Below are 20,036 nucleotides of genomic sequence, written 5' to 3'. Positions count from 1 at the left end.
ATTAAGTTTTAAACCTTTGCCCTGAAAAACACATATACTGTTGCTATTCTGTTTAATATTAAGGTAAGCTTGGATTGAAAGTGAGTACTGGAGACAAAAAATACATCCCTTAGATTTGGAGCGTTTGAATGCAAGGCAGAATTCATGTGTTGTGAATGCTTCTTTTTACCTGTGTCTGTGCTTTCAGGTTGTTTGAAGTGTCCTGTGTGCAGCTTCGTCTATGGCACCAAATGGGAGTTCAACAGGCACTTGAAGAACAAGCATGGCTTGAAGTTGGTGGAGAACGAAGGAGATCCCAAGTGGGAGGTACTTTTAAAAGCATGGTATCGATTGTGCCTTTCCTAAACGCAGATGACAAACCAGGCAAGCCCAGTGCAGTTCCTCAGAGCAGTGGGTTTTCTGGTTGGGAAACTTGGAAATCTTTTCAAACGCTGTCTCATATCTGAGGGGTGCCACTGGGTGAGAGCCAGGCCACGCATGTGACTTCTTACTCTGGGTTGCGTTTAGGCTGGTTTCTGAACGTCTGTGTTGGACTCGTGCATATTTTCACTTCTGTTATCACGAATTCAGAGTTTTAGAAGTTGCATCTGAAAGCAGAATGCACACAGGGCGTATCCTGGCAGTCCTCACCCAGAGGGCAGGGCAGGGCCCATTTGCTGCTTCTAGGCCCTCCTCTCCTTCCACCAGAGACATGTGCTTCTACCCGTCACCTTTGTTTTCCCCTCAGGTGTTGGAACCAGTTTCCTGACTGAATTATATGAAAGCCAGTAGCTGTATTTTAAAAGCCAATAGTTGTTTCTCTTCTCAAGTACCAGGGGTCACACCAGATTGCAGTTTACCTTAGACAGAGCCTCTCAAACTGAGTCCTGCTAAAGTTATGACCCGGATAATTCTTCGTGGTAGAGGGCTGTGCTGTGCATTTTAGAATGTTTCGTAGTGTCACTGACCTCTACCCACTAGGATCCATTCGCATACCCAGCTGTGAAAACCAGACTATCACAGACATTGCCAGTGTGCCCCAGGAGTCAAAGTCACCCCCAATTGAGAACCACTTCCTGAGAACTTTCTAGGGCATTAGAGTATCCAGTGGGCTTGCTCCAGTTAAGAATAAGGGCTTTGAAACAAATCCAACACCCCATGAAAAACAATAATACATCATGACAATGTGAGAAGTGTTCCAGAATTCAGGGGAAGGGTTGTCCAGTAGGAGGGAATGTGTTAATGTGTCCATGTAGCCCATCATAATGAGAGGACTAGGGAGAAAAGTGAAATGATCATCTTCATAGATGCAGAAAAGGCATCTATGAAAATTCGACAAAATTCAGCATCCATTGATTAAAAACAGTCAATAAAGTAGAATTTGATGAATACATCTTTAAGATGAAAAGCAAAATGTATGTGTTTCAGCCCAAAAGCTGTCATCCTAGACTAGGGGGTTTCTTGTTAGAGTTGGGAACAGGATGAGGGTGCCCCAGGGGCTCTGGTTTTTAGCATCACGTGGGAGGCCTCAGCTGGTGTGTTGGACAAAGGCAGAGTAAATAGAGACATAAGAATCGAAGAGAAGAAATAAAGTATCTCTGTAGACACAGGATTATGTTTTTGAAAATCTACTACACACAATAAGCAGCAGATTAAAACATCAATATACAATAGTCAATGAGTTATCTATAGAGAGAACCTAGAGCAAAGGGACAGAGATTTAAAAAAAGAGATATTTCACAAATACGAGAAGAAAACATAAGTGAATTCATTTATAAATTGGGAGTGTGGAGAACTTGCCTAACTGTAACTCAAAATCCAGATTCAGTTAGGGAAAAGACTGAAAAAAAATTGACCACGTAAAAAAATTTTAAAACTACTATGTAAAAGAACTCAAGAAGTAGAGGGGCAAATGCCAAAAAAATATTTTCAGTCATATCATAGAAAAAAGGGTGAATATCTTTACATTATAAAAGGCTTCTAGAAATACTGATGAAAAAGATCGACAGCCCAATGGGCGAAAGATAAGAAAGGTTCATAGAAAAAGAAATGCAAATGACCTTGAATATCTGAAAGCACGATCAACCTCCCACATAATAAATGTAAGTAAAACTTGACAGAGATAGAATTTCTTACCAAGTAGACTGGCAAGAGTCCAAAAGTTTTGACATCATCTCTGCTGGAGAGGCTGAAGGGAAATATGCACTCTCATGCATTGCTGGTGGGAATGCAAAACGATGTGACCTTTATGAAGGGGAATTTAGCAATATCTACTAAAATTACATATGTGTTTCTTTTTCCATTAACTAGACGATCCCACCGTTAGAAAATTATCCCAAAGTTATACTGACAAAAATGAGGAAAGGTGGGGCTTCCCTGGTGGCGCAGTGGTTGAGAGTCCGCCTGCCGATGCAGGGGACACGGGTTCATGCCCCGGTCCGGGAAGATCCCACATGCCACAGAACAGCTAGGCCCGTGAGCCATGGCCGCTGAGCCTGCGCGTCCAGAGCCTGTGCTCCGCAGCGGGAGAGGCCACAACAGTGAGAGGCCCGCATACTGGGGAAAAAAAAAAAACATGAGGAAAGGTGATTGCACAAGGCTATTTATTGCAGCACTGTTATATATAACATGTAGATAGATTTTGTGTGTGTGTGTGTGTGTGTGTGCGTACACCAATAGATTGATGTAGAAATAATTCCAGATATATGTGTATACGTGGTTAGTATACATACATGTATTTCTTAGCTTTTCGTGCTTAGAGGGCTTAGAAGCAGTGACATGCCGCTGGCAATGAGTACACCTAGAATCCAGATCTTGGATTCTCAGGATAATCCAACAAAAGGAACCAGAGTCCCTTTGAAAAGTGGTTGATTCCAGGGCTGAGGCAGAAATTATGTAAGTTGACCCTGGAGCATTTTGCAGTACTAGAAAGTAACAACGTGCTCCACAAAAATGAGATGGAGGCATGCCGAAAGGACACACGAGACAAACCAAAGAGTTCCTAATGGGCCAGAGCTGGAACAATTTGAGTAACAAAGTAACTCATGATGGTGTTGGACTAAAACTGAAAGAATAGAATAAATATCTCTGCATTCATACTGACATAAATAAATGATTGAATAAATGGTGGAGAAGGAACAGTTCTTCCCCGCAGAAGAATGCTGATTAATAAATGTAGAAAGAATGAGGGAAATAGAAAATCACCATTGGAACACCACAGTAATAATTGCAGCAGGCAAGATCCATTGATGAATGCTAGAAATAGTAGACAGAAGTTTAAGGAGAAATACAGTATTTATGTAGCCTCAAAGTATCTCCCCCTAAATAATTATTAATTATAGAGGGAAAAGTAGTAACTTTACAGTGGAGACACCTGGCAGGCACCACCTTAACCACGTGATCGAGGTCAGCATCCTCAGTAGTAAGACGTAGTGACTTCATGTACCCCCTGATACGATGTGATCAGAAGGGCAGTCACCTCGTGGTGCTCTTCAAAACATCCTCAGCCTCCACCTGATCATGGGAGACCATCCGACGTATCCAGCTGATGTGATGATGTGGATGGCCAGATGCCTGACCAGTTCTCTTCAGGAGTGTCTGAAGAACTGTCAGAGGTTGGAGGAGACTTTGGAGTTGTGACTGCTCAATGCACTGTGGGGTCCTCAGAAAAAGGATGCCAGTGGAAAAGCCAATGGAATCTGGTATTGTACCAATGTTGATATCTTAGTTCGATCATTGTACCATGGTTACAGCAGATGTCAGTATTAGGGGAAATGGGATGAAGGCTATGTGGGAAGTCTCTGTATTTTTTTTGGAACTCTTTTGTAAATCTAAAATTATTTCAAAATAAAAGTTATAAAAAGGGAGGAAAGCACAGGTAGAAAAGGCAGGGAGATAAGATGGAGAGGGTAGGAGAGAAGCTAAACTTGTCTTAGCAGAGACCGACTGTGCAGATTTGACTCTGGAACTCTGATATAAATATAAGAAATACATTTCTTATGTAATAATAAAAACAAAATTACACTTTAAAAAGCAAACCCTAACCCTAAAAATTGAGAATAGAATGAAATAAAGTATCTGAACTATATATCAAAACGATGGCAGAACTACATAGAGAAGGACTATTTCAAGAGACTTTAAGATAGAAATTTGATTGTTCCTCCCTAGTGGGATATAACCTAAGGGCAAAAAGAACTGCAAAAAAAGTCCTGTTTTCAGTTATTCCACCGTCAGTGGTAGGGTTGATATTGTTACTCCAAGGCTGTTGTTAGTGTTTACAGACTGGAGTGAAGCACATCAAGTGTGTTTAAATCCATGAGTTTATAATGATACTGGGAGAAAAATCCTTAGTCACCTTTGTAGGATATTAGGGAATCGACTCTATTTTGATAAATAAAACTCTGTTTTGGTAAATAAAGGCTCAGAATCAAACAGTTTTTCTACCTCATCTAAATAAACTATATCTCAGTGTAACCGAATGTTTGTGAAGAGACGTTTTTTATAGAAGTACTCCAGCTAACAAATGAAGATTTACAGTATTGCCATTTTGCAACCCTCCACTGATGTCATGCCAACATGGCAAAAACAGAGACACTCAGACATAGTGTCTCCTGATGGAAGGACACTGTGTTAACCCGTGGAGCCTTCTTGCCAGAAAGGGAACTGATACCTAATTAAGCTTCTGCGTCTGACTTCCAGTTTACAGGAAATACAGTGGACAAGGGAACATATTCAATGATTCCATGTTGGTGCAGTCAGCAAAACCCAGACTGTTGGAAACGCTGAAGGCAAACGACCACTTTTCCCAACAAAACTATAAGCAGGGGAGAAAGAGTGGAGGGAGAGCCTATAAATACAAGTCTTATGAGACTTTTATCAGTCAGTTCTAATATATGGATTTCAATAACTTACTTAAATATGATTTGTAGAACAAGTTGTGAAAAAATGAGGTAATTGGGGAAATTAGAACACCATTTAGATATGTGAAGATACTAAGGAACTACTGTTAAGTGTGGGTTTTTTTGTTTGTTTTTTCTTTTTGTGGTATGTGGGCCTCTCACTGCTGTGGCCTCTCCCGCTGCGGAGCACAGGCTCCGGACGCGCAAGCTCAGCGGCCATGGCTTACGGGCCCAGCCGCTCCGCGGCATGTGGTATCTTCTTGGACCGGGGCACGAACCCGTGTCCCCTGCATCGGCAGGCGGACTCTCAGCCACTGTGCCACCAGGGAAGCCCTATTAAGTGTTTTGAGTGTGACGGTGGTGTTGTAGTTATGGTTTGAAAGAGTTTTACCTTTTACAGATACATTCTAAAATATTTATAGATAAATTGATATGACATCCACATTTGCTTCAAAATCAAAGGACAGTTGTGTGGAGTGCATGGGGAGATAGGCAAAACAGGACTGGCCATGAGGTGATGGTTGTTGAGATTGGGTGATGTGTACACGGAAGTTCACCTCTCTGTCTTGTGTATGTTTGACATTTTCTATAAGAAAATTTAAGGAGTATGTTAAAGCACTGTCTATAAAACGCCGGGGTTACTGTCCAGTCCCCAGTAGGCCTACAGTAAATGGCATGGTTATTGGAGGTGGTGGTGCCACCAGCATCAACGTCACATCCTCATCTGTGGGAAACAGTCAGCCCTCTGGTGTTCCAAGCTCATACTTGCAAGGATTTGCTCTCTGTTACACATAGACATGGGAATGCCAGTTCCTGATGTAGAGCACCATCTCTCCTGGCCAGCTGGTGCTTTCGTTAGTGCAGTCATGGCGCTCTCCTCTGGAGGTCTCACTCCTTACAGATCCTGACACCTTCAGCAGAACTGTGACTCAATAAAAATACACCAAGCCACGCACTGGACTCCAGAAGTGAGACAGTAGAGCAGCTAAGAAGCTGGGCAGGGGGTGGTCCCCGTGTGACGACAAGCTGCCTGTTAACAGCAGCTGGGCTGTCGCCAGCCTCCCAGGAATGCCCTGTAAAGCACTGTCCTTCCCACAGATGGTTATTACAAAGAGCACCCCAAAGAGGGGAAGCCAGTCCATGCCCATCCTGTTCATCGCAGGCTAAGCCATTCCTCGGATCCAGTCAGTGTTGGCCACTGTGTTGCTTAATGGTACTTAAAAGGAAATATGCTTCTGTTTGTTCATTTATGCATTCATCAGACATTTATTGGGTGTCTACTAAATGTCAGGCTGGAAATGCCTAAATGAACTTGACCACTTGGCTGTAAAAGAATAATCACATTCTATTCTGAACCTGTGTGAGTAACTGATAAATGCTTGTAGAGAGTGATCGCTTTGGCTCCTATAAATTGTATGTAAAATCCCCTTTTTGTTCTTCTTTATTGGTGACATCCATGTTTCCTGCCTTGCAGTTCCAGAAGGAGGTGATTATCAATATCTAGTTCTTGTGAAAATTCCATCCCACCTCTTCTCTCCTTAGGTATAAGATACCTGTGACTGTCTCTTTAGCTTCTCGTACTCTCATGAGTCCTGATTTTGCACAGCTGTATTTTCTCTGGTCAGTTGTATTTCTCATATCCTTCCTATAATCAGAGCAGCATGAGTAGCTAAGATTTGCCGAGATCTCGCTCTGTGCCGGGACCCGTGCTCGAAGCTTGCCGAGTGTTATGTGATTACCCGTCCTCTCCTCCCTTCCACCGTCACCACTGCTGTGCCTTCCTCTCGGCCTTCCTCACGGCAGGAGGCCCAGGCACAGGGGAGATAAGGGCAGTCTTGGTGGCCATGGGAAGAGCAGAGGAGACAGCAGAAGAGCACACACGAGAACCTCTGAGCGTGTGTCATCTCTTGTTATGAACAGCATACTCTGTTCCCTACGGCAAGAACGTGTTGCAGGAAGCTTTCCACCGACGCTGGTTTTAAAAAGTCTCGGCACTTGCAAAGAGAAGTTTTGTCTTTGGGAAGTAGGTTTTTACTGGAGCACTGATTTCTCAGGGGTGCCTGCTTAATGAGCTGCTGCAAAAGCATTGCTTATGTGCATTTGTTTTGTCTTAATCCATTATCCTGGGACTTCTGGGTAATAGGTGATCTTCTAGAAGGTCACATGGATGATGCTGTGTTTTTATTTAGCCAGCAACAGAAACTCCGGAGGAGCCCTCCACCCAGTACCTGCATATCACCGAAGCCGAAGAGGACGTCCAGGGCACACAGGCAGCGGTGGCTGCCCTCCAGGACCTGAGATACACCTCAGACAGTGGTGAGAGCGTGCCCCCCGCCTCCCTCTGACACCTCAGAACTGGTCTTTGATAGACACGCTGAATGAATGACTTTACGGATGAATTAGGTCTGCCAGTTGCTCTCCTTCCACTGCATTCTGACCACTGGAGCGGTCCCATTGTCAGGCTTGGAGGTGGAGCTCTCCTGCAGTGTTCTAGAACAGGGCCCCAGCCAACGTGGTGCCGCCTGACGGGGTTGCCGGGTGTTCACACGTAGGATCACCTCTCAGAGCAGGGAGAAGCAGGTCCTACTGCCCTCACTTCACAGATGCGGAAGGTTGCCTCCTTGTGACGGCTGGCTGAGGATCGTCCACTTGTTGGGTGTTGGAGCTGGTCTTGGAATCGAGGTCTCCTGACTTCTTGTTGGGACTGCCCACTTCCCAGTTCTTCTGAAAAGCCCCAAGTCAGGATTTTTATGTCAAATGTCATCAGTTTCAAATGTTCGATCAATTTGAAAAAACAAACCACTGTGCCAACCTAGTGGCAACTGGGGCATTGTGCTTAGAAAACATTTCCTTGATGCTCTTTTCCAAACAGGAAAGGAGTACGAGTTAATATAATGTACCACAGCCCTCTGGGTATTTGGGGGACAGAGGTCAAGCAAGTGGGATTAGAGGAAGCATAAGTGAAGTCAGCTGGTGATGGGAGACAGGAAATTGCCATTTCATCCAGCTCTTACATCCCTAAACCCCAGGTTGTAAGAAGGGTATGCAGAAAACCCCTTGGGGCCGGTCACTTTGGGGAAGATTCATTGCCGGTGCTGTGCTCACCGGGGGATTCGGGAGACAGCTCTGCAGCCTGTGAGAGAAGCAGGCTCTGCAGATGGGGCGTCAAGGTGCCGGCTCTTGGTGCGGTTCCCAGAGCTGACGCCATGTCTCAGTGCGTGTTTCCTTCCTCATGTCCAGTGACTTCAGTGATTGCTCAAGCCCTGCCAGGACAGCCTGTCCATCTTCATCCCCACCAGCGCTCACTCACTCACTCCTTCAGCCCTCGGCATCTCCTCCTGGCTCTTAGGAAACACGGCAGACTCTGCAGCTCGGCATTCGGGCCACCTGCTCTAGGCCCTGGCCTCCCTGCGCTGCATCTCTGACCACCTTGGAGCCGTGCCCTCCTGGGCCAGACTCTGCCGTTCTCGGCGTGAGTTGTGTTTCTCACCCACACGCTCCTGTGCCCTCTGGGGCCTGGTCTGTTCCCCTCCCCGCACAGCACTTTTTCTGGCGAACACATCTTCGTCTTCAGTATTCAGATGGTGTGTCATCTCCCGGGAGCCCGCCTGACTTTCCCACAGAGCTCCCTAGTCGCCCTCCTGATATGGAACCGACCAGGGGCTGTATGATTTGCTTACGGTCTGTCTCAGTCACCTGTGAGCCCGGAAGGGGTGGGGGGAGGCAGCGTTAGATCTTTGTCTGTATCCCAGCTGTCCCCAGCCTTTCTGGCACCAGGGACCATTTCTGTGGAAGACAGTTTTTCCAAGGATGGAGGGAGGGGATGCTTTCAGGATGATTCAAGCGCATTACATTTATTGTGAACTTTATTTCGATTACTGTTACATCAGCTCCACCTCAGATCATCAGGCATTAGATCCCGGGGGTTGGGGACCCCTGCTGTATCCCACTGGGAACCATGTTCCTGGCTGACAGTTTGGGCTTGATAAATGGTCATCGAGGGAGTAAATGGATGAGGAATTAAAATCTTATTTCAGTACATTTTTTAAGGTCAGTATTTTGTTTAGTGTTTAGATGTTTAGAGTGGTTGGCTGCAAGGCAGAGTTGAAACCCGCCCCCCTGCTGAAGGAGAGTGTGTGTGTAGGTGTGAATAGGTGTGTGTAGGGGATGCTAGGCTGGTGCATGGTGAACAGGTGCTAATGTCATTGCCTCAGTCGTATGCCATGTCCTACCCTCTGTGTAGAACACGTTGAATTCCCTTCCCTCATCACTTACTGATTTGCATTGGAACGTGGCCTGCAGAAAGTCGTCCAGGAGTATGTAGACGTTGGTGGAGACTTCATGATATTATGCTAGCCTGGAGATCAATCAGGTAGTAGTTTCCCTCTTAGTGAAGTAATGATCAGGGTCAGAGTGCTGTGTTCCAGAGAGTCACAGATGGCCAAGCAGATGGTGAGAGCTGAGTGAGAGGGTACACTCAGTAGCTGCCCTGATGATATGGATTACAGTCTTTTGAGATGATTAAAAGAGAATCCTCAGCTTACATTAATTTAGAATTCTAAAGCCCACTGGTTTGATGACTGAGCACCCTTTGGTGCTCTGCCGTATCCTGTGTAATGTATCTGGCACACGCTCACTGACCACCTCCCATGCCTGTGCTCAAGGAGAACCAGCTCTGTGGTTTGACGTCCTAGCTGGTGCTTCTCAGGAGTTTCTGTTTTGAGAGGCAGTCCTGTATCAACAAGTTTGGATTCAGAACATCTGGGCTTGAGCCCTGGCTTTGTGACATAACTGACCCAAGGGCCTAAGACAGTCCTCTTCCATTTTTTTGCAGTGAGGTGACTGATCTATAAAGTGGGGATGATAGTGTCACAATGTCGTCCCCTCGCAGGTTGTTTGGAGTTTTGAGATGTTCTTATAGAGACTGCATTGTTGGCTGTGAAGTACCATGCACATTATTTCTGTGGTCAAAATGAGCACTTACTGGGAACCCGTGCATCCCTGGACCAGGCGCCGCGCAAGAATGGCCTCTGCTAAGGGCTGCTTTTGCGTTCAGTGACCTTCACCACCCACGGCCTTACCGGTCTCCTGTTTGCTTCTTCCTGGCAAGGTGACCGACTTGACCCCACGGCTGTAAACATCCTCCAGCAGATCATCGAGCTGGGCACCGAGACCCACGACGCCACTGCCGTTGCCTCGGTGGTTGCCATGGCGCCCGGGACGGTGACTGTCGTGAAGCAGGTAGGACCTTGCCCTCCCCGTTAAATACTGTCTCCTTGCGCTGACACACACCCTCTCTCTCCCCTGCCCCCTTAGGTTTTCAGGGCTTTAACCTGTCTAAGGTGGAATTTGGAATGAAATCGGTCTAGTCTCATGCGGTTTCTTCTTATTATCATGGGATTGTATCTGCGGTAGCGCCATATGTGAGGCTGTGTTGTAGGGGAAAGGTGTAGTATATTTCAAAAAGTTCTGGAAACTTGATTCATTTCCTTTCAATGAAAGGCATCCCAGAGTGAAACGAGCGTGATATGGATGCATTTGGACGCATCTATGGTCAAAAGCAGCCTCGGTCCCTAAGGCCGGAGTCTGTGGAGCAGGGCCACTGGGGGGACAGCCAGGGAGGCCAGGAGGGACTGGCCTCTTAAGTGTTAAACACCATCAGACGGAATCAGCGCAGGATGACTGAACTAGACTGATAGGAAGAAGCTGGCCAGTGTTTGAATAAGGGTTACTCTAGTTAATCGTCATACTGTTTGGTTCATTTCCTCTCCTTCTAACCTCAGGGGAGACTTTGCCATCTGTTAGGATGCGGCGTGTGTGATAATCAGATCATCCTTTGTATCTGTCTGTACCTCTCTCTCTACTCTCTCCTGCTTCACTGTACACAAGATTTGAGCTGGCTTAACACAAATACTTAAAAAAGCAAAAACAACAGAAAGCACATCAGGACCAGGGCAGACCCCGGGTGTGTGGTTTAGAATCAAACTTCACATTCATGGAGAGGTTGAATTGCAGAGCACAGAGTTTTACACGGTTATCCATCTTTCAGTGATTCACTCAGGAAGCGTGTAGTTAAGTGCCCGCAGTGTTCTCATTGCTGGGGTTCCAGGAGAGAACCGATGTTTGCCATCAAAGTGGTTGCTTTCCTGGGAAAAAGCTAAGTAAGACAGAAAGGCTGTCAAATGGTGAACAGGAGCAGCGGAAAAAAGTAAAACAAGAAAGGGGGAGGGGCGTGGGCCGAGGAGCCGGGGTGTTGGGGACTGTTTTATGAAGGGCTGCTGGGGCAGCTGTCTGACATCTGCTCACAGACCTGGGAGAGGTGGGCGTTACTAGAATGATCCCAGTTCTGCTGTACACTTGGTTCCGAATCTGAAAACAAAAAACAAGAAGGAAGCATGAAGCACTTAACAGCGGAAGAGGTAAGTTTTTCTTGGCAAGTAACTAATAATCTCTTAATTCGGCTCTCGCATCCCTGAGTGACATGTCCCCCGCGACCTGCCTTTGATGACTCGGTGGACTTCCCAGGGCTGTCTCCATGACCGTCCCCCAGGTGTGCCCGGGCCACAGCACAAAGCATGAAATTCAGGCTGAGCAGTTCGCGGGGGAATTAGTACATATGCTGGTTCACCTCTGGATTTCTGGATCCACAGACAAGACTTGGCGCCTCTAGATGAACGTTTGGACCGCGTGGTCTGGAAACCCTCCTCCATTAGTATGCTTTCTGTCAACGAGACCCTGGACAGAAGTCAGGACAGTAGGAGTTTGATGTTTCAGGCTGCAGGGCCCTGGTGTTCTGCACTGTTTGGGAACAGACTCATACACCTCTAGGCCAGACACTCTTGCAGCTTTTCTTTGCATTTATTAGACTGCAATCTTCAGATTGTCTTGTAAATCTCTTCTGAAACTCCTCGTTTACATCACGGCATGTGGAGTCCTGAGCTAGACCCGGCACTTCAAGAAGGGTATAGGAGAACTTTGGATGTTTCGTACACGCCAAATCCTTTAGAGAATTGTAGGGAGGCGCCACTGATTGTGACTTGTATCTTCCTTCTAGGAAGTGGATTGATTTGCTGGTACTTAGAGACGTGATTTATTGCACGTCGCAGGCGATGCGGTGATACATGAGGTTGCGGGTGAAGGGTACAGCTTAGATGTGCTCTGAGACGCTAGAGTGACAGCATGACAAGGGATAAGGCAGGTGAGCCTCTGGCGCAGCCAGTGTCGACAGGTGTAAAGTGCTTGCAGTGGCAGGAAACAGTGGCACCCTTCAGTCTCGTGGTTTATTGGGAAACACAGGGCTGAGAGGAGTGGCACCGTTTAGCACAGTCTCGAGTAACTGCATTTGGAAATGTCCCCGAGGACGTGTGTCCTAGTCATTCTCCTGTCCACCTGGTCGGCACCTGGCGCACCGAGGCTGTTGATAAATGATGGATGGGAGATTGGATGAACGGACCGACGGGCGGGAGACGTCAGACGCCCACTCCGATGGCAAAGGGATTGCATTGTGTCAGGCTCTCCTAGGTGAAGAGATGCCCTCTGGATTCAGTTGTCTTATTTCAGTTTAAATGTAGCTGTTTTTATTAGAGAAATGAATCCATTTCAACTTTTTTTCTTTTCATTAAACTGTGGTTTAGGATTTTTCAGTAGAGAAATTATATCTGTTTATTGAGTGTCCTTAAGCCACTCAAATGTGGACCCTGGTGCACCTGTTGGGAAGCAGTAATGTTGTCCCTTCACCCTGTGGGGAGCCCTTGATGTTGGGGACTTCGTCCTTCTCCAGCTCAAGGTCTCACACATCGTAGTAGCTCAGTAAATGTTTATTAAGTAGGATGGAGTATGCTGTGGGCTTTATGTTTTGATTCTCCAATTATATCCTGTAGAAGAAATAGCAAGAACACATTGTCATAAAGTTTGTACTATATACTGTAGAAAAAATGATTTTAAATTACTATTGGATAGCATATTTTGAGATCTTTTAAAAGTTTCCTATTTTATATCTATCTATTTATCTATCTATATCTCTTCCAAAAGGCCACAAATAAATTCTGGGTTGTAAGTGAATCCATTCTGGATGTTTAAAAATTTCAAGATTTCTTTCCCATATAAAAAATTAGTTATATGCTCTGTTTATAATTTTTTCATGATATATTAATGTAAATTGAAAAGAATCTCACATATCAAAGTTTATCAGTGGTAACTGAAAGTTATTTATTAATCTCCAGTCTTTAGGGATTCTCATTTTCTGGGATGAAAATACTAACAGGCCTGGTAGGTAGGCTGAGGGGATTGGAAAGCTAAGAGCTGAGGGTGTTTCTTAGGTTGTTTTCTTCTTAGTTGTTAATGAGACATGGGAAGGATTTGGCCATAATTCAGACCATTTAAATTTTCAGTTGGACACAGAAATGAGTCCTCAATGATTTCCCATCACTTCTCTCTTTCCCCAAGTGTCAGCATTAAAAATAGATTCATGGGGATGGAGCATTTGGAAATGTTCAGAAAGAAGAAACCTTGCATGTGCCTCACCAGCCTGGCCTGAGAAGTCACATGACAGCTTTGAATGCAGCTACTTACTTGTTTGTTAAGACCAGTTTTCATTAAATAAATTGGTTTCTTTTTTTGTTTTTCTTTAAAAAAATTTTGCTTTAGGGTTTTATGAGGAGGAGACTTATATTTGATTAATAAAGCTGCCTAAGTAGGTTGAATTTGAATGTAAGACGTACCAGCAGAGGGGAAATATTACCACAAGCATCTCTGAGTCAAAATTAGTTATCAAAAGGAAAAGAAAGACCAGTGAAAACAACAACCACCATCACCGTTGGCTCATGGCTTAAATCACTCTTTGCTGTCCTTGTGGGTTGAAATTTATTTTAGCGACTGAAAGTGACATTTTACTGGAAATTCCCGACCTCCGTTTAGCAGACATTCACTGCCCAGCTGCAGTGTGTTCAGTCCCTGGGGGTGTCCGTTTCCTATCCCGGCTGCAACAAATCACCACAAACTCAATGGCTTAAAACAACACAAATTGATGATCTTCCAGTTCTGGAGGTCAGAAGTCTGAAATGGGCCTCACTGGGCTGACATCAAGGCGTCGACAGCTGCCTTCCTTCTGGGAAGAACCCCTGTCTTGCTTTTTCCGGCCCAGGGGCCACCCAGTATTCCTTCACTGCGGTTCCCTTCTTCCATCTCCAAAGCCAGCAAAGGCAGGCCCGGATCGTCCCACATCCATCGCTCTGACCTCTCTCTGCCTCTGTCGTCACATAGCCCTCTCCAAGTCTGACCAACCTCCTCCCTCCTTTAAGGACGCTTGTGCCTACCTTGGACCCACCTGGATAATCCAGGATCTTCTCCCATCTCCAGGTCATCGACTCAATCACATGGGCTAATGTCCACGTAAGGGAACCGTTCTCAGGTTCCGGAGGTTAGGACATGCACTCTTTGGGGTGGGGGCATTATTCTGCCTGCCACTCTGGGTTACAGGGTTAAGACGGTCCCCGATCTCAAAAGGCAAATAGTCTAGTGAGGGAAATGCTTTATTTTTTTCATCCAGCACACAGCCCCCGAGCTGCTTCCACCCGCCAGGTTGCTGCTCTCGGTGCTTGGGATATTGCAGTGAACAGAGCAGATGAATGGTACGGTTGAGGAGCTTACATGCTAATTTAGGGAGCTAGCTAAGCCCCAGACATATAATAACTAAGTAAGTAAGATAGTATGGTAGAGGTGAGATGGAAAAAAATGAGCAGAACTGGTCCAGAGGTCTGGAGAATGTAGACCTTAAGCAGGAAGTTCCAACTGAGAGTAATGGATGCTTCCGGGAGGTTGGCCAAGAGCACTCCGGGGTGCTGGGGGGTGGCCCAGCCTGACTCTGGGTCTGGGGTGGCGGCAGGTGCTGGGCCGGGCGGCCTCCGTGGATGTGCTGATTCGCGCCCGAATAGAGTCTTGCAAGGTAGCTGGGAGTTGGGTGGGGCAGGGCTCCAGCAGAGGTGGGAGCAGGAGCTGGTCGTCGATGCTGCTGGAAGCGGGGGAGGGGGCGATGAGTCACCACTTAGGTTAAATGACACGCCCTGTCCTCACCTGGGGGGGCGGGGGGCGCAAAGGGCTGGGAGGAGGCCTGGTCCAGGAAGCGCCTTAGCCTGGTCTCTCTCCCTCCGGCTCAAAGGCCAGTGGAAAACGGGTGAGTCCAAGCAGCCCACGTCTTCCTGTTGCTTCTCCAAGCCCGACGTCCTTCCCCTATGGGCTTCCTGACCTGTGCGACCCTCCTGAAAGCCTTGTTGGCATTTTTAACAAATCACCGTCTCCACGTTCTTCCAAGCAGTGAGTCTGCACTGAGCAGTCCTGCCAGTTGGCGTTCAGCAGAACAGCTCGTAGCTCTCCGAGACCACGGCTGATGCTGGCCATGGTGTCTGGGGTCTGGACCCAGCAGGCCAGCAGCTGCACTCAGGGTGTTTGTCTGTGAATAATAAGGAGACCTTATAATCATACAGCATCTTCCTTTTAAGAAGGTCAGGCTGATTCAACAGATTACCGTTATGATGATCCAGGGTCTTTTTGAGTTAAACTTGAGTGCTATTTATTATTGCTGAGGGTACCCCTATACAGTAGATGGCGGAGCTGGGTGCACTGTGGGGTGTCACCCCCTGGGGGTGCGGAGCAGCCTATCTGGGAGAAGATCCGAGCAAGTGAAGCAAGTGAAGTGGTTCGGGTCATTCATTCATCCGCGTTGCTTTTAAAAAACACGATAGCCTTTCAGTCCGTGTGCCATGTGTGAACAGGCTAGGGTGTCCCCTGCGTAGAAGGGTCCGCCTGTTGTAGGTTTAGTCCAGAGGAGGCTGTTCAGGAGCTCACGCCGTGTCAAGCCTGCTTCTCTGTGGCTCGGTTACGCTTCCTACGCTGCTGAGACCCCGTGAGAAAACACACTGTGTTAGTGTCGTGCAGAGAAACAGAACCAGTGGTGTGCGTGTGTGTGTGTGTGCGTGTGTGTGTAGAAAATAAGGAACTGGCTCACTGATTCTGGAGGTTGACAGCCAACAAGTCCCGAGATCTGCAGTCAGCAAGTTAGAGACCCAAGAGCCGATGGTGCAGGTTCTACTTTGAGTCTGAAGCCCGAGAACTAGGAGAACTGATGGTGTGAATCGCAGTCTGAAAGCCAGCAGGCTTGAGATGCAGGAAGAGCTGGTGTTTCCCTTAGAATCGAACAGCAGGAAAAAAAGAAAAAAACCAACGCCCAGCTCAAAAGCAGTTGGGCAGGAGGAATTCCCTCTTATACAAGGGAGAGTCAGCCCTTTTGCTCTGTTCTGACCTTCGACTGATCGGATAAGGCCCACCCACATCAGGAAGGACAGTCTCCTTTACTCAGTCTGTTCATTTAAATGTTAATCTCATCCAGAAACACCCAGAGTAATGTTTGACCAAATAACGTGGGCACCCCTTGGCCCATTAAAATTAGCCATCACACATGTTCATGTAGTACATGTCAGAGTATGTACTCTTTGTCAACAGAGGGTTATTGGTAATCCAGGTTGTTGTTTACTGAGATACTCAGTTGTCATAGAGACGATTTTGAGTCACAGATTTCGGGGCGATGTGGTAGTTTCTGGGGAGCACGTACACCTTGGTATATCCTTACTTCTAATTGCAGTTGACATTTCCGTTCATGGTTCAGGAATGAGCGCCACCTTGCAGGTCCTTGAAAGAGTCACGGCTGAGGAGAGGCCACCCCCAGGGCGCCTCCACTGAGCACCAACGCTCCACTTTCATCCCCAGTTCAAGAGCAACCAGATCATCCTTAGTGGTCCTCCTCCCGTGGAGTAAGGTGTTCAGTAGCGACTGTGATTAGTGCGACTCTCCGTCGGCAGGCCTGTGTCTCTGTTCCCAGTCCTGCTTCTCTGCGGCGTCTCCTGGGATTGCCACTCTCCTGCTTTTGTTTTCCCCTGAGGTGCCGGGTGCTTCCAAGCTGCCAGCCAGTGCGCCAGTGGCGCGCAACACCAGGAAGGAGCATTTAAGGCCGCCCAGAGCTGCAGGCACCCTGCCCACTCCCCCAGCGCAGACCCTCAGCCTGGCAGGCCCAGAATTACGCTGCCATCGACTTGTTCAACATCCCAACCTTTCTTCCCACTTGCTTTAACTTCTGGTTAAAAAAATAAACAAAAAACAAACCCCAAAGCAGAAGTTCTAGCTTTGTCAAAAGCAACCCACCTCTCCTGGCTGCTTCCCCGCACCCTTTGTCACCTTCGGGCAGGTCCCCTGTGTTGGCTAGCACTGGAGGGTGAGGTCAGGACATGCCAGCCTGGAGGAGAGGAACTCGCCAGCCTCCCTGACAGGCTGAGCACACAGTGCCAGTCTGAGAGGCACTTTCGGTAGCAGGTCTCACTGGAAGACGTATGTCGGTTGGCAGCCAACACTGGAATTGCTGTTTGTTATTTGCGGTTCATTATTTTTGCGAGGAAATACAATCCACTCCTGTGGCTGACCACGTACCTCAGTTGGCTGTTTGCAAGGAAACTCGGGTCCAGCCTGTCCTGTTTTTCATTGAAGGCCCTGAGTAATGTGGTCCCTGGAAACTCTTTCACACTGTCTGTACAGGGGCATCTGGTTGGGAGAAGCCACTCTGCAGAGGGGACCTCTCACGTGCAGCCTCTGGCTTGGGGGGAGCCTCGCTCCTGTGATCCACCCAGAAGGGGAGCCCGGAATGGGCCTCCTGCCCCTCTGGGGGTGGATGTTGAACATCTCATAAGATTTGTGGCAAAAGAATGAGGAGGGGGATCTGGAACGTGATTCGTGGGAGGGTGCAAAATCTATTTTCATTACTGTTTAAAAACAATCACTCCATTCCGTGAATTTGATCATTTAACTACACAGCAAAAGACCTGACGAGAATCACGTCCAAGCGGGATACCCTTGTAGTCCTTTGAAGATCATAGGAGATATTGGCTGCCCGCATTGCTATAAAGTGGGACTGAGTTGAGATCTCCCCGCTTGTCCTGCCCACAGACAGGATCGCGTGAAGCCTCCCTGTTCTGTTATCCTTTTAAGCTCCAGTAATCGGTGAGTTAACGGGATGTCTTTTTCTTGTTCCTGCAGAGGCTCTGTTGGACTCCTACTGTTAGACAGACCTCTCGCTGACTCTACCGAAGGCATGGAGGTTACAGGAGAGCCACCCATTCTTTTCCCTCTGCTCACCTCTCTCACTCAGAACCTCATTTGTCCTCAGATCACTTGCCTGTGAGTGTGGCAGTGACACATAATTGTGACATTATAATCGCTGATTTTTATTCTTTTCCTCATAACGAAACCCCAGCATCTTCAGTTGTCTCGTTTATTTATTCCACTTTCCCATGATGGTGGCTCTGCCATCGTTGTGGTTCATCTAAGGATTCTTTCCCAGAAGATTAAGGATACATATATAATGTTAAAAGAACGGATAGTAACTGCAGCTTCTGTCCTCTGGACGTAACTGCTAGTGTTTTCTATCCGTCCTCAGCATGTGATGGGAATGGCACGCCCACTTCACCCTCACTGGCTCCGTGGTGTAATTACAGTCATGATGGATTCGTGCCTTTGGAAGGCCCGTGCAGGGGAGCCACATGTCTTTTGTAGGTGATCAAATCCGATGCATATTGCAGGGCTGAGGGTATAGGCGTCCCCCGTGCTTCCCGACCCTTAGATGATCTAATTCTGGATTCTCTGTTAGTGGTAGAGATGCCTGCAATCCAGATAGACATCTTTTATCTTTTAATTCCCAGTCCTTTTGATTGCTATATAAATATGGAAGTCTCACTGACTCCTTTCTCTGTTTTTCCCTCTTATCCTGCCCCTTCCTGTGAGAACCCGTTTTCAACTGCGTATTTTGATTAGTGAGGTTTGAGTCCTGCCTAAAGAACTTTGCGGTGCAATCCTGGGGCCCTGCCAGCCTTAATTATATCAAACTTCTAATTACACACACAGGTAGCCTCTTCAAATATTTGCGTACTTCACATTCCTTATAGAGCGTTTGTCCTGCAGTGACTGAGTGGTGACCTTCAGCATATAGGTCGAGACAGTTCCCGCAGGGTCTTGGCGACGGGTTCCTCTCCCCTGTCACTTAATGCCAGCTCTTGTCCTTCGTGAGCCTTCTTTAATTCTCCCTTAGCCATTTGAATCTTTTCTTTTTCTGTCTTAAATAAAACTTCATTCAGAGGTTTCTGTTCCTGATATGATTTCTGATGGCTGATACTCAAAACTACTTCCTTTCATAGCTCTTTTATGACTTGCTGAGCCCCTTTACTCCATGGCAGTGACTGAAAATTCCATTTCTTTGTGAAATTTTAAAAGTGAAAGTACATTCCATGATATATCTGTGGCCATATGGGAAATTGTCTGAAAAAATAGAGAATAAAGGCTTTTTCCCTATCCCATTCTGACACTCTTTTTCATATAGAACATCTTTAGCTGACCTGAAGATCTCAGTTATTGAACTTTGCTTCTCTTTCCCTTTTTCTATGACCCAGTTTTCCCATTACGCCCCAAGAAGCTGCAGCTCGGTTGGTGCAATTTGCAGAATCCCACTTTACTTGAGTTTTAATACTGCTGTGCTTGTTGCTGTTTGCTCGGGAGCCCATTTCCTGGTCCACGTCCTTGGCCAGGGCAGGTGGGTTTTATTTGCTTCCTCCCCTCTCTGCAGCTTCCCCTTGCTGGCTGACATCGCTCAGTCTGCTTGAGGTTGGGGGCAAAGGCAGGGCTGTGATGGCCCTGGTCGGAGAAGCCAGAACTGTAGTCACCATCCGAAGGGCTCTGGTCCAGCCTTCCTTGGGTTTGGCCCAGGGCAGTGCTGCCGCAGGCTGGCTCTTGCGCTTCTCTCCCCCGGGGCAGTAGCCTCCATGCTAGCCAGAGGCGTTCCCCTAAGCAGGACTCTTAGTGTCCTGCGGTGTGGACTCCACACCTCTTCCCCGCCCCCCCTCCATCCAGTTTCCCCATCTAGTAAATACACGTACTGCACTCCAGCTGCCGGGGGTCTGTCTTCCCTCCTCGGCCTCTCTCAGCCCCACATCGATCCATCAGCAAGTTTTCTCCCTGCTCTGGGTGCTCCCTTCACCATGCACCTTAAATCACCCCGGCCCCAGGCTGCCACCTGCAGCAAGCCCTGACTACGGAAAATGCAGTCCCCGGGCGGGCAGCATCAGCACA

General features: G+C 47.2%; 1 protein-coding gene across 2 annotated transcripts in view; it reads left to right on the top strand.

The window, feature by feature from the left end:
- ZFAT (zinc finger and AT-hook domain containing) overlaps positions 1–20,036 on the top strand; it is a 183,945-nt gene that overhangs the window by 146,655 nt on the left and 17,254 nt on the right. For both annotated transcript variants that reach the window (XM_059995226.1, XM_059995225.1), the window contains 3 exons: positions 188–306; positions 7,067–7,193; positions 9,988–10,118. In XM_059995226.1, the coding sequence (XP_059851209.1) occupies positions 188–306; positions 7,067–7,193; positions 9,988–10,118 (377 nt within the window). The remainder of the gene's footprint in view (positions 1–187; positions 307–7,066; positions 7,194–9,987; positions 10,119–20,036) is intronic.

This window comes from Delphinus delphis, chromosome 17, assembly GCF_949987515.2.
Source record: "Delphinus delphis chromosome 17, mDelDel1.2, whole genome shotgun sequence".
Classification (NCBI taxonomy): domain Eukaryota; kingdom Metazoa; phylum Chordata; class Mammalia; order Artiodactyla; family Delphinidae; genus Delphinus; species Delphinus delphis.
This window is presented reverse-complemented; position numbering and strand designations above follow the sequence as displayed.